At 37.0% G+C, this 14,794-nt stretch overlaps 1 protein-coding gene and 1 long non-coding RNA gene across 2 annotated transcripts in view; one reads left to right on the plus strand and one right to left on the minus strand.

Moving 5' to 3' along the window:
- Positions 1–14,794, plus strand: part of LOC111742690 — a 202,181-nt gene that overhangs the window by 36,431 nt on the left and 150,956 nt on the right. The window lies entirely within an intron of this gene.
- Positions 1–14,794, minus strand: part of CPA6 (carboxypeptidase A6) — a 239,635-nt gene that overhangs the window by 8,342 nt on the left and 216,499 nt on the right. Inside the window, exons 9-10 of the mRNA XM_011364617.1 lie at positions 7,110–7,312; positions 3,430–3,514 (exon numbers count right to left, since the gene is read on the minus strand). Of these exons, the coding sequence (XP_011362919.1) occupies positions 3,430–3,514; positions 7,110–7,312 (288 nt within the window). The remainder of the gene's footprint in view (positions 1–3,429; positions 3,515–7,109; positions 7,313–14,794) is intronic.

The raw sequence follows: 14,794 nt of genomic DNA on the forward strand, positions 1-14,794 counted from the left end.
TTTTTTATTTTTTTCTTCTTAAAGAAGTCCCTTTAACATTTCTTGTAATACTGTGTGCTGTAATACTCCTTTATCTTTTCTTATGTGGGATGCTCTTTATCTCTCCTTCAATTCTAAATGATAGCTTTACTGTGTAGAATAATCTTAGTTGCAAGTTCTCGCTTTTCATCACTTTGAATGTTTTATGCCAGTTTCTTCTGGGCTGCAAAGTTTCCATTGAGAAACCACCTGACAGTCTTATGGGAGGATCCTTGTATGGAACTAACTGCTTTTAACTTGCCGCTTTGAGGATTCTCTCTTTTTATTTAAATTTTGGCATTTTAATTATGATATATCATAGTGTGAGCCTCTTTAGCTTCATTTTATTTGGGACTAACTGCACTTTCTGGACTTGTATGTCTATTTCCTTCACTAAGTTAGGAAAGTTTTAAGTCAGTATTTCTTCAAATAGGTTTTCTATCCCTTGTTCTTTCTCCACTGGTAAGCCTATGATGTGAACACTTGATGTTGTCCCAGAGGTTCCTTAAACAATCCTCACTTTTACAAATTTTTTCTTTTTGCTGTCCTGATTGGGTTTGCTGTCCTGATTGAGTTTTCTGCTACCTTGTCTTCCAAATCACTGATTCGATCCTCTGCCTCATCTAATCTGCTCTTCATTCCCTCTAGTGTAGTCTTCATTTCCATTATTGTATTCTTCATTTACAACTGGTTCTTTTTTATGGTTTCTGTCTCTGTGTAAGTTCTCCCTGAGTTCATTAATTATTTGTCTAAGTTCATTGAACATTCACATAACCAGTGCTTTGAACTCTGTATCTGGTAGATTGCTTACCTCTATTTCATTTAGTCCTTTTTCTGAAGTTTTATCATATTCTTTCATTTGGGACATGGTTTTTTGTCTCCTCATTTTGGCTGCTTCCCTTTGTTTGTTTTCATGTATTAGGTAGATCTTCCATGTCTCCCATTTTTGGCAAAGTGGTCTTATGTAGTAGGTGTCCTGTGGAGTCCAGTGCTGTATTCTCCCTGGTCACTTGAGCTGGGTGCCCCATGGGCGTTCTTTGTGTGGGTTGTGTATATGCCCTCCTGTTGTACCTGAACCTTGATTTCTGTTGGTATGCCAGTGGGTAGGATTTACCCTCAGGCTGACTGGCTGTGAGGACTGGCTGTGACTACAGTGGATGAGCTATTGTGCAGGAGCTGACCTCGTAGAGCAGGATTTGCTCTGGTGCCTGCCCAGTCCACCCTTTAGGTGTGTCATTTGTGGAGCTAATTGGGTTGTTCTCTGGTCTGAAGTTGGGCACTGTGTGTGTTGGCTCTGGATCCTCTAGAGAGGGGCTTTGGTGCAGGCCCAGGTCAGCTGCTGCCTATGCCTGGCCCAGGAACACCTGGTAGGAGTTGTAAAGTGATCTATGGTTGATAGTTGCCTATGCTGGGCTTGGAGGTGTCTGGGAGAGGCTATGCTGTAAACTGAGGCTGGCTGCCAGTAGTGCCAGGCTAGGGGCTGCTTAGTAAGAGGCACAGGGCATGCTGAAGCCAGCTGCTGCTTGTTTTGGGTTTGTTAACCTTCGAGAGATTTTAGGAAAATCTATAGCCCAGGCCTAGGTGGCCATTTGTGAAGAATAGCTAGTGGAAGAGGTTTCGGCTGGTGTGTGAGTTGAGTGGGGCAGGGTTTCAGGAAATCCTCAGAGTGGGGCAAGGGGTATTAGCCTTGTTAGATTGTTAGAGACTCAGATTCGATTCTTGCTTGTGTGTGTAGGTTGGGTGGTGGGAGGGCTCAACAAAGGAACAGTGGTGCCTGCCAGCACTTCTGTCCTGGAGAGAGCTGCTCTTCTACCCCTTCTGTGAAGCCAGTCAATTCAGTTCCTTCTCATATGTTCCTGGAGCTTTTCGAGCTGCTGTCCCTTAGTTGGAACTTATGACAAGTGTAGGTGAGTAAGTCTGTTCTTGGGCCCTATAAGACAATGCCTGGGTCTACAGTGGTTCTCTCTCTCACCCAGAGGAAATCCCCACTGATTTTCACAGCCAGATGTTGTGGGGATTCTTCTTCCTGGCACTGGTGCTCTGGGCTGGGGAGCCTGGTATGGGGCTGGGACCCTGATGTGGGGCTGGGACCCCTTGCTCCTCAGTGTAATCCTCCACAGCCAAGATATCTTTCCTGATTCTTAGCCTCCACACATGTTGGGGTATTAGATTAGCCCATTTTCTGTCTCTACCCTTCCTACCAGTCTCATCGTGGCTTTTTTATATCCTTAGTTATAGGAGTTCTGTTCAGCTAGTCTTCAGGTGGTACTCAAGGATGGCTGCTCTATAATTTAGTTGTAATTTGATGTAGTCACGGGAGTAGGTGATCACAGTGTTTTCCTACTCTGCTACCTTGACCAAAAGTTGGTAATGTGACTTTTTAATATTATATTTCCCTTTTCATGGTGGCTCTATTGAAAAATTGTTCTAAAAAGGTCAGCATTAGACCCATGATCCTGGAGTTTGAAAAAAAGTTCAGATATATAGGACACTCTCATTATTAGGATTAACTTATTTGATAAGCATTGATAATTGATAAACCAAGATTTTCTTCTGAAGGCTGAAGAAAGTGGTTAGGAATATAATGACAGGTAGATTAAAGACATCAGGGGAAATTTGCTACCTCACCGAAAAGCATAATTGGATCTCACTATCTTCACATATACATATAACCTGTGTGTGTGATACCTTAATGTGCATTCACAGACCTTCATATATTTATGATTTTTCACGAGATTTTCCAAATCACGTAGTCAATGAATTTTAGAATTTGAAAGGCCCTGAGACATGATCTAATCCAAATGCTCATTGAACAGTTGCAGACAAAGCCCAGAATTAATATCTTGGCTAGGATTATATCTAGTGACAGAATTAGGAGCAGAATCCATGTCTCCTGATTTTTTTGTGCAAGTTCTTTCCATAGACTTAGTCGTTCTTTATTTCATATAAAATTAAAAAAATTTTAATCACCTTTTAAGGAGAAATTCAGCTGAAGGTGTTATGTAAGAAACAGAATTTCATAAGAAGAATGGAAAGGAATAAAAGGGAAGCTATTTTCAGGCTGAAACATTACTTCATTATCATCTCAAGGCCCATTTCCATGCTTACAGTAGTTACAATTGCTTAAGGAGACCATTTTGGTACTTTCTACTGTCATAAAATCTCAATTCAACTTTGTAGTCATTGCTACATGCCTAGAATATTCTCCGCTTAGAATTTATTTAAGTGTGTGCAGTGATTTCTGTCAAAAAACTAATCAGAGATAAACTCCCTTCATTTTCCTTGGCTAATTTGGTAGTCAAAAATCCCACTTTAGGGTGGAACACACCTTCTCTTTTTTTTAAAGGGAAGTAATTACACAGGATATTAGTTCAAGAGACGACTCTAACACAACATACACAGGAAACCTACACAATGTGCTGGAGGCAGGTCCATATCTATACCGTACCCCATATACCGACCGAAGTGCATTCACAGCTTTATAAGCTGCAGATTCCTGTGAGGGAAAATAGAGAAATTATATCACTTACATTACTGCATTGAAATCCTTGGAAACACTGGCATGTTGTTTGAGCCTTGTCAGTCATCAGTTGAAGAACAATGATGGGCACATCAGTTAATAGCTATATTTAATAATATTGTTATGTTACTTTTTGTCACATGCTGCATTGTACAATATGTTTGAGAACACATTTGATCCTCATAACAAGCCAGTGATCAGTAATATTCCTATTTTACAGGTGAGAAAAGGAAGGCTCATCAAGGTTAAATGGGCAGGCTGGGGTTCTACAGCAAGGAGGGGTCGAGTTGGGATAAGTGCATAAGTACTCATATCGTCTGATGCTGATGTAGGGTTCTGTCCTCTTACTTTTAGTTCAGACACATATTTCCATAAATTACAAAATGCTTGATAGGCAGGACCCATGTCCGTCTCATTCATAGCCACATATGCAGTATTTAGCCATGAGCCTATATATAACAGATGCTTAATCAATATTTCTTGCATGAATGTTGAATAAGCATAGATCTGTAAGAGTATCAACATAATCTTATCGATCCTTAAGTACCTACTTCAGTGTTTGAGTACATGGTATTTAAAACACATTTGGATCAATTAAGAAGCCTTCTAATTTAGTAAGAATGACTTCTCTTATGTTTATCTCCACTGGGAACAGGAACAATTTCAGAATGCTCCATGACTGCTAAGGTTACGTACGCCTGACAGAGCTCAGCCAGGTAGTGCTGAGATGTAGAAATTCTGAGGTGGAATTCTTCCCACCAATGCTGAAATGCTCAACGTGATCAAAACACGAAAATGGTAAACATTCTAACATGAGCTAGAATGATATGGACTACCCTCGAAAACATTTTCAAATGGCATAAAAACACTGGTTTCAACAAGGAGTTAGAGAAGTATTGTATGACCGGTGAGAGAAAAAGCAGTATGTGGAAACCAGTGTACAATGATCCCATTTCAATTAGCCTATAAATAATTTAAAACATCAATTGAGGCACTCTAGGCAACGTGGAGCTGTGTGTTGGACCCAGCTTCCGCTTGCTGTCTTCATTCGCCTCAGGGATGCATAAAGCAGCATTTGCAGAAAATGCCACCCCTCATGGATATTCAGGGACCAGGCTCCAGAACCTGGCAGACAGTTTATTATTGATCTCACCGGTGATGGTAGTCTCCTCTCAGGAGCCAGTATTAAAAAGGATGTAAACACCATAATGAGGTATCCATAATATGGAGAATGTTTTAAGATTCTAACTAACATCTTATTCAATGGTCACAAATATCCCATGGCAAGGGCAGATATTTCTACATTTAGAAGATTATTGCATTCTGCTAGTGAAGAGACTTTTGTTCCTCATTATTACAGATGACTAAAACAGAGGGGAAAAATCCATTAAGAAAGAAATAATACATATCCACTTTGCCTGTTTACACAAAACGTGTGCGTAGGTTTAGCCTTTTCAGCTCACTGCATTTCTGCTACTCAGTACAGTTGCATATAGATAAGAGGTTTAGATATGATCTTTCCACAAAAAGTGGAAACTTCAGCACATTTTCTGAGGATTACTTTCCTGGGTGGCACAGCTAGACACCTATTTGAGAGAGCTTAAGTACTTCCTCTTTTCTCTTTGCTTTCTCTTTCCAATTGTCCTAAAGGACCCTGGCTTCACTTATCAGACCTCAGCTAAGGAGAATATTTTTTATTTGCATATCCAAAGCAACTTAATGAATGACCTAAAAAATGCTAGCAGAAACACAGACTCCTATATATTGATGGAATGTTTTTGAACAATTTTAATAGAATTTAATGGTCTCTGGTTAACACTCAGAGATGACCTGGAGAATTATAATCCTGTTTTTAATGATTTATATGTAACCCACTAACAGGATTTCTCGACAGTGGCACTACTGAGAGTTTGGACTGAATAATTCTTTGCTGTGGGAGGCTGTCCTGTGCATCACAGGATGTTTAGCAGCATCCTTGGCCTCTACCCACTAGATGTCAATAGCATCCCCCAGCCCTGTTGTGACAATCAAAAATGTCTCCAACATTGTCCAATATCCCTTGGGAGGCAAATCTATCCTTGGCTGTGAACAACTAATCTACTCTTTATACCACATCCTCCAAACCAAGACAAAAAGAAAATAGGTTAACTCTTGGTGGAAAGATAAATTCAAAATATGGAGAACATTCTCATGTAATAGTTTTAATATATCATATACCCTATATAATCTGTTGTGAGACTATAAATAGACACTGTGCCCAACTTAGAAAAGGCTAAACGTTTGCCTATAGAAACATTGTGATACGTGGTGGTTAGGATGCTAGGTCAACACCACCACCACCCACCAACAAAATGCCTATTTGACCAGCAGAGCAGCTGAAGAATGGCACTGTCAAATAGAACTATTACATTCATAATATTAGTCAAGGGAGAGAATTTGCTCAGAATTCTTGCTTGGAATGCCAAGAACAAAGTTCTTTTGGACAGAATGTAAGTCTTCTCTCAGGCCATCTCCTGACCTCCTCACCTTCCCCAACCCTTCTAGTCCTGGACTGCAACCTCAGGTAACTGGTGCAGGATTTAGAGTTAAGGTATATAGAGAGAAATGGATGCTTCTCTTTTATAAAACTTTTAAAAATTTAAGTATAACATACAGAAAAGAATACAAATTTTAAGTTTAAAGTTCAATGAATGATCACAAATTGCACACACTCATGAAACACCAGCCAGGTAAAGGCACAGACAGTTAGCAGCAACCCCAAAGCCCTCCTGTGCTTCTTCATGATCACTGCTCCCTCTGCTCCGCTTCCTCACTGTATCTTAGTTTGGCCTGGTCTTGAACTTGGTAGGCCTTTAGATACTGTAGGTTCTGAATCAGGCTCACTTTACTAGGAATTATGCCTACAGTGGATAGCTTGTTGAGTTTCTGAAATGAAGAGAGAAAGGAACACTGCTTTTTCACTTTCAGGTAATCTTATGCCTGAAAGGCTGTTATTTCTTACCACTACCTTGTCAGATATGTGCCCAGAGACTTAGTAGCATTAAGCAAATAGCATTAAGCAAGTAGCATTAAGCAAATAAATTAAAACTTGCTTTTAATTAATGAGAGTCAGACCATAATTTATGAGCAATTATTTGCTCAATAAAGTTAATCACAGCCCTGCACATGTGACCAAAGCTGTAATACTAATCAAATCCATACTGACATTTTCTGTGTGACCTGTGGTAAGAATGTAAATAGATTTGAAATGATTGCATTTGAGAAACAACATAGCACAGTGGTTAAAAACAACAATACTAGAGCTAGATTTGGAGCTGAATCTTGCTATGACACTTAGTAACTGTGTTTGTAGTCTATTTAATTTTTCTAGGTGTCAATTTTCTCATCTGTAAAATGGAGATAATAGTTTCCTATCTTATCTGCTTATGAAAAAATGAGTTAAAATATATAAAATGCTTATTAGAATAAACACAATATGTATTCGCTTTATCATTACTACTTAGAACCATCTTAGCATTAGAAAAGAAGCGTGAAGCCCAACACACATGTACAGGGTCAAATACTTACTTACCACACAGCTAAAATTGGGGATTGTTGCATATTTGTAAGAATAAGGATACAGCAACATCTGAGCATAGGCGTGAAATGAGAGGTAAGCCTTAATGTGCTTTTTGTGTTTTCGAAGGAAATTAGCTACAGCTTTCACTTCTGGCTCAGATTCTGGGAAAGGTCCACAGTAGGTATCATCACAAGGGTGCATAGATGCTCCTTCATCTGCAAGTTAGAAAAGAAAATGGGGTGGGGGCATGGGCGTGGGCAGACAAGAAGCAGGAAACACAAATCTGTTAAACTGTGATTTTTCTTTTATTTCTATAAACACATAGTATTGTTAAGCAATCTGTCTAACTTCTCATTTACAGAAATCAATTACTGAAAAAATTTAAGGTGACCGAAGCCTACATACCTAGTAGGAGGGTGGCCTGAATAGAAAAGAGGTACCGATTGGTTAACTGAGCCTGCATGAACCCCTCTAAAGAGAACTAGCTCTATACAACCCCCTAGAGCAGCTAAGGCCTCTCATTTCTATCTACTCCACAACATCTGTACTTTCCCTCCATAATGCTCCCCACACTTGCAATTAGTGTTAAATATTTAGTCACTTAACATTTGAACAATATTTACACTGTTCTAGGTGCCTGGAATACACTGGAAGACAACACGAAAAAAATCCCTGCTCTAACAGAACCTATATTCAATCTGGATTCTCTGTTAGACTCGAATGCTCTGTGACTGCAGGAACTGTGTCTTTCTTGCTGGGCACCTGGCAACAAGAACAAGCATATGGCAAGTTTTCAACAAATATTTTTGAATAAGTGAGTGTTAGATCAATAGAAAAGGCTAGATATTTGTACAGGTATCTGGTAAGATACAAATATCAATATTTGTATTTTATCTCCATCAAGAACATGGAGGCAAGACAGAAATAGTTCCATCGAACACATCAAACCAATTCTTACTACATTTTTAGATCAGAAATATCCAAACTGGTTTTGTAAAAAACCTTTCCAGTTATCTTGGTGGTCAGATATGGTTCAGTTAAGAAATCTTCAAAACTAAATTTTAATAATTTTCGAATTAAGAAATTACCTCATAAGGGTCTATGAAGGGGAAGAAGGAAAATAAGATTCACTATAACAATCACAAAGTATTAAGGTTCCAAGAAATTTCAGAAATTATTACATTTTCCATCATTATTTGCCATTCTTTGCCATTATTATCCCTCTCATGTGCCTAGAAAACTATTTCTTTCCATAAACAAATGGAAATTGTTTGGTGATCCTGTGACATAGTCTAATTCTACTGAACATGAGAAGAAACTAAATCAGACTAAATCTTGAGGGTCTTAAGTCTAGTTTATGATGTAGGAGTGTCAAGATGGGGGACTTATAGCAATTGTGGTTTTCCTCCTTTGAGTCTCATTCTGGAGATGCCTCAGAAGCAAGTGGGATATGGATGGAACTGAGAACTCAACATATAAACTATAGCTGATTCTCCAAAAGAAACAGGAAGAATAAAGAGATATCTGAAGAACACCAATGTAAAGCATTGGGAAGGAGAGATCACAAACTGAACAACTAATTCTAGAGAGAGCAGAATTAATGAGCCAGAGAAACAAGACCTTACAGTAATCCTAATATTCTCAAGGGTATAGAGGAGGGCATTGTAAACATTAAACAGGGCCAAGAAGTTATAAAAAAGAACCAATCAGATATAATAGAAATTAAAAAAAAAAAACTTAATGTCTGGGTCGAATGAATACAGTTGATGAGTGAATTAGTGAGATGGAGTGGATTTTGAAACATTCCCAGAAGGCATCAAGAAGAAACAAAGAACTAAAAAAATGAGAGAAAAATTAAAGGGTTTAAAAAATAGAATGTGTCAATATCTGATTAATAGGGGCCCTAAAAGAGAAAAAAAAAAAATAAAGAAGAGTTAAATATTTGAAGAACTGCTAATTGCAATTTCCCCACAATTAGAAAAAGATTGAATGAACTTATTGTGTACCAAACAAGAGAAAATAACAATACTGACATCCTTGGATAAAATTTAAGCAAAGGAAACAATTCCAGAGGGAAAGAAGCAGGTCATCTATAAAGGAACAAGAATTAGATTCACATCTACCATTTTAATAGCAACACTGGAGTAATATTTCCAAAGAATTAAAAAAACCATTTTTTGAGTCTAGACCTTTATATCTAGCTGAACCGTCATTGAAATGTGCGAGTGAAATAAAGATGTCCTATGGCACAAAAGGCCTTAAAAGTCATGCTATACACAGACATAATTTGAGAACACTCTTGGTGAAAGTATTCCAACAAAATGATTAACAACTCCAAAGAAGGTACTCTAAATGAGAACTACTGGAGAGTAATCAACTCAGTAAGATCTGTTGTCTAAACGAGGAATGTCCAAAGGAAGAAAATGTATAGTAATCTAGTTCAAATTCTAGAGTATAACAAACTGCTGAAGGGTGGGGAACCAGAAGCATTAAAAGCATGTTAAGTGAGTGGTGTCTTTTGCAAAGGAGATATAGTTATCGATTAAATTTAGAAATTGATAGAGAAAAACAAACCTAAGCTTAGGTTTTAATAAGTTAGGAATAACCACCAGAGAAGAAAAATAGAGCACAAACTTCACAGCTAGCATAAGTAACTTTGATCCATTCAATGGAAAATAGTAAGAGAGAAAGATATTTAAAAATAGAGAACAGGAATTAAGATGGCAGAAATAACTGTTAATGTAAAAGTGATTATGAAAAATCCTTACAGATTAAACCCACCAAGAAAATTGACATTGTCATACAGAAAAAGACAGTTCAGCAATATCACGTCTACAGAAAAAAAAAGTACAAGTAAATACATGAAGTTTTATTTTTTCTATTAAAGTACAGTTAACCTTAGTTTCAGGTGTACGACATAGTGATGCAACATATATATCTTATGAAGTGATCACTAAGATAAGTCTAGTAACTCTCACTGTGCAAAGTTATGCTGTGACTGACTATTTTTCCTATTTTGTGCATTACATTCCCATGATTTATTTATTTTATAACTGCAAGTTTGTACCTCTTAAAATGGTATTTGTCTTTGTCTGACTTATTTCACTTAGCATAATACTTTCTAGAAATATCCATGTTGTCACAAATGACAAGGTTTCATTCTTTTTCATGGCCGAGTATTGTTCTATATTCATTCATCTGGCAGTGTACACCTAGGTTGCTTCTATATCTTGGCTATTTAAAGTAATGCATCAATGAACATTGGGATGCATCTATCTTTTTGAATTAGTGTCTCTGTTTTCTTCAGATGAATACCCAGAAGTGGTATTGCTGGATCATATGGCAGCTCTATTTTTAATTTTTTGAGTCACTTCCATACTGTTTTCTATAGTGGCTGTACCAATTTGCAATTTCCCCGACAGTGTACGAGGGTTCCCTTTTCTCCACATCCTCACCAACATGTGTTATTTAATTCATTGATGATAGACATTCTGACAGGTGCAAAGTGATATCTCATTATGACTTTAATTTGCATTTCCATGATCATTTAAAAATTGTTTTTAAAAGGGAAAAATTTTTAAAGTTTTTTAGAGGAAAACAAAAACAGAAAAGATAGGCAAGTTTGGTTATATTTTACATTTTGCAGCAACTGGCCTCTATGGAAATTGATTTGACAGAAGCAGCTGGGTCCTTTAGTAAGCTGTATCTGGGAAAGTCAGTTATTGCCACATAAATTCACTGGTTACGTTTTCATTTTCAATGTTTTTCTTTTCATTTATCTCTTCTAAATTTCACATAAATAGAATCATATTCTTTTTGAATTGTTGTAGTCTTTTTTAAAATTTATTTTTCACTTGCATCTCCCACTGTCAACTAACCCCAGGTAACCCATGTTAAGGAGTATAGTTGTTAAGATAGTTTGTAAACATACACATGTGTAACTGTATATATGTATTTATGTATCCATGCATGTATATATTTTTATATAAAGAGATAGATATACATTCATTTATATAGGAGCTATTTTTTGGTCATAAAACAAGACCATCATCGTATAGTTTTTTGCCACTTGCTAGTTACTTCAGTAATATTTTGTGGGACGCCTTCCACATCAACTTGAATTCATTCTTAGAAGTTCTATTCTATCACAGTTATAATTTAGTCTCCCACTTGCCTATTGCTGGGAATTCTCTCTCTCTCTCTTCTTTCTTTCTCTCCCCATCCCTCCCTCTCCTTCTCCCTCTCCACCTTCTTCCTTCTCTACATTACTACTGACCTGAGAAAAGCAATACTGCGATAAAGATTGTAGTACACTATTCTTATAGGTGAGTGCTTTTGTTTCTATGGAAAATATTTGTAGGAATAGGACACTGGGTTGAAGGATATATTTAAATATATATATGAGTAGGTGTTAAATTCACATGATTCAAAATTATGAAGTTTTAAAAGGATTGTATTTTGAATTCTCACAGATTTTGCCAGATTGCTTACTAAGATTGTTATTGTTTACACGCCCACAGCATCGTGTAAGAGTGCCATCCCCCTTTAATCTCTAACCACGATACCCCACAAGTTTGTCGCATTTGATTTTTGCCAGTTTGATGGCAAGAATTTAATTTTCCTTCCTTTCTGCAAGTATTTCTGAGCATCAGTCGATATGTTTGTTTTTAACCGGACTCTTCTCTGAATTGCTTGCTTGTGTCCTAAGCAATTCATGTTATTCTCTCTTGGGCTGTTTATCTTTTTCTTACCTGTGTATCAAAGAGCTTTGTATAGATATTTGTCTGACATCTGTACTGCATTTCATCCTCGTTTATAAATTTTCTATTCAATTGTTTATGGTAACTTTTTATAATTTGGGACGTTAACATCTTATATAATCACTGTCTTTTCTTTTTACATGGCTTTTGGGTTTCCTGTCTTGGTTAAGAAAGTTTTCCCTGTCCTTAGAAGTTACAGGTAATTTATAGATTTTCTTCTAAGAATTTTATCATTTTATATTTTTCCATTTAAGTCTTTAATTCTTTTGAATTTTTTTTTTTACATATGTGACACATGGTTATACCTTTGCTTTTTCTATGTGGATAGCCAATTCTGTTGGCATCATTTATTAATATTCTGTCATTTTTCACTGAATTGAAACACTACCTTGGTCGTATATTAAAGTCTGCATGTGTGGATCTATTTCTGGATTCTCTGTTCTCTTCTGATCTTTTTGTCTATTTCTATATTGTTATCCTGTCAAGCTATGGTAGCATTAAAATGTGCTCTGATATCAGGCCAGACAAGTTCCCCTTACTGTTCTTCTTTTTCACAGTTTTATTGGCTTTTTAGGGTCTATTAATTTTTTCTTATAAACTTTATGATCATTTTATTAATTCCCAAGAGCAGAAAACAAAATGAAAAACCCTACTGAGATTCTAATTGGGACTACATTCGATTTCTACTGGTTCTGGGAGGATATCACTGTGCCGAGTCACCCAGTGCAAGGACATGTTATGTCATTCCATTTGCTTAGATCTTGTTTTTTATTCTACATTCGTATTTTAACATTTTTTTCTTTAGTGTGTTATCTTTATTATTGTGTTGCTGTCGTTATTGTGAATTGATAACTGATTTTCAAATGGTCATTTTAGCGCACTACAGAAGTCACTTCATGACGCCACCATGTTCCTCCCTTCCTCTGCCTTCCTGTCTTCATCCTTCAACTCCATCAAATGTAACTGGGAGTAAGTTTCCCGAGCTGTCTCTTTAAACTTCATTTTGGAGGCTTATGTGCTATCAAAATAAAAATATGACCCATTGAGAAAATTTTATATTCAGTATGACATACTATATAAACATAGTGTTCTGATAACTTTTTTTTTTAAAGTATATGCTTACCAAATATTTAGGATAATGAGTAACAGCTCTAGTGACATTTCCTTAGAAAATTAGACCCCCTTCTAAATAACTAAACATTCTAAGTTGCTAAAGATAAATTACTTGCTTTGTTCAAAGTATCAAAGAAGGCATTTAATTCTTTAGTATTCTCATTCTTATTCTCTCTGTACATTATAACTACTTCTAAGCTACTCCTGAATTTCATAGAGGCTAGGGACTTAATTGTTTTTCAACTAACAAAGGGTGGATTTACTGTCTTTTATCCTTTATAAAGAGAGAAAAACTTAATGATTCTTTTCCTTCAAGATTGAGCAGCAAGAGAGAGAACTAGTTGGTATTGAAAATAGGACCAGTGCTATATGTTCCTTTTGGAATAGGGAGCACCCAGAGCTGTAGGTCAGGATGCAGGTGGTGAGTATCTAGCCTTGTGTCTCTGGCTATATAGCCTCAGTGAGATACCCCTGTTGACTCGAGGCCACTAGCTTTACCCTCAGCATCCCTACAACATCCAGCCAATACCAATCCACTCTGGGTAGGTTTGAGGTTTTTATAACATCCTGTACTAGCATAGATGGGACAAATCTAACATATGGTGGGAAGAGTGGCTGGGTATAGAATATAGGATAGTTCTAGAGATGACTGTGTCTGGCTGTAAATCCGGTAGTACTTGTACTGTAGTTATTTATATGGACTCTTCTTTCTAAGTACTTAGGGAAGTGGATGTCTTCACTATTCTTTAAATGTTGCTGAATGAATAAGTGGAGGTTACCCTGCTCAGAGAAGGTACTTGAACCTTAATTATTATATTGGACTATTTCTTTGATTAGACTACTAAACCTCAGTTCACCTCCATGGAAGGCTGAGGACATACAAGGGCAACAACAACAACAACAACAACAACAACAACAACAACAACAAAATACCTTCAAAAAGTCTGTTAGTCCATGACAATATTCTGTTACCTAAACATTTCTTGAATAATTTCAAATCTTCAACTCTGAGCTTCCCCTAAGTTATAAGTATTTTAACATATGTTAACAGTTTCAGAAAGAAAATGAGGTACTTAAAAATTTTTTATATACAGGTGATGAGCCCTAAATTGTTTATGCACATGGGTACAAATCCTCCCTTGGCCTCAACAAAATACAGAGTGATAGCTTCATGAGTAAGCTTTAAACAAGTCTTAGGGAAAATAGGGCCGTTAAATTTCCTCTTAGACTGTATAAAAACTGTAATTGGTACTGGTGAGCTTTCTTCCAAAGAATGAATGCAGAGATATTTGTAACTGAAGAGAACTGTTTACAACAGGAAGGTTTTGTGTAAGATGCAGAGAAAGCACAGGTATGTGGAGATGAAGGAGGGCTAAAAGGCATAGGCTTGCCAGCAAAGCAGGGAAGAGGGGAAGTGGCTTCAGGAGGGCCAGGGGGCTCACCCTACCCCGCTTTTCACAGAGCTTGACTTGCTGCTTAAAATATTCTCCTCCCTTGGCTTTGGACACACTGTTCTCTTATATTTTTTTTCCAACCACCCTGTTCTGTTCTTCTCAGTCCTCTTCATGGGACTCTCTTCCCCTATCAGTCCCTTCAAAGGAGGAGTACACAATTGTTCTGCCCTTAGTCCATTCGCTTCTGTTATTTCTCTCTATAATGAATATGGCTTCTTCAACTATTTCCATTTATTCAGCACATATTTACTATGCACATGCCACGTTCTATACACGAGGATACATTAATGAACAGAACAAAGGTTTTTGCCTTGTAGAGCTTACATTCTAGTGACATTGCTAGGAGTTGAAAGAGACAATAAACAATAAA

This window comes from Pteropus vampyrus, unplaced genomic scaffold (genome assembly GCF_000151845.1).
Source record: "Pteropus vampyrus isolate Shadow unplaced genomic scaffold, Pvam_2.0 Scaffold99, whole genome shotgun sequence".
NCBI classification, from domain to species: Eukaryota; Metazoa; Chordata; class Mammalia; order Chiroptera; family Pteropodidae; genus Pteropus; species Pteropus vampyrus.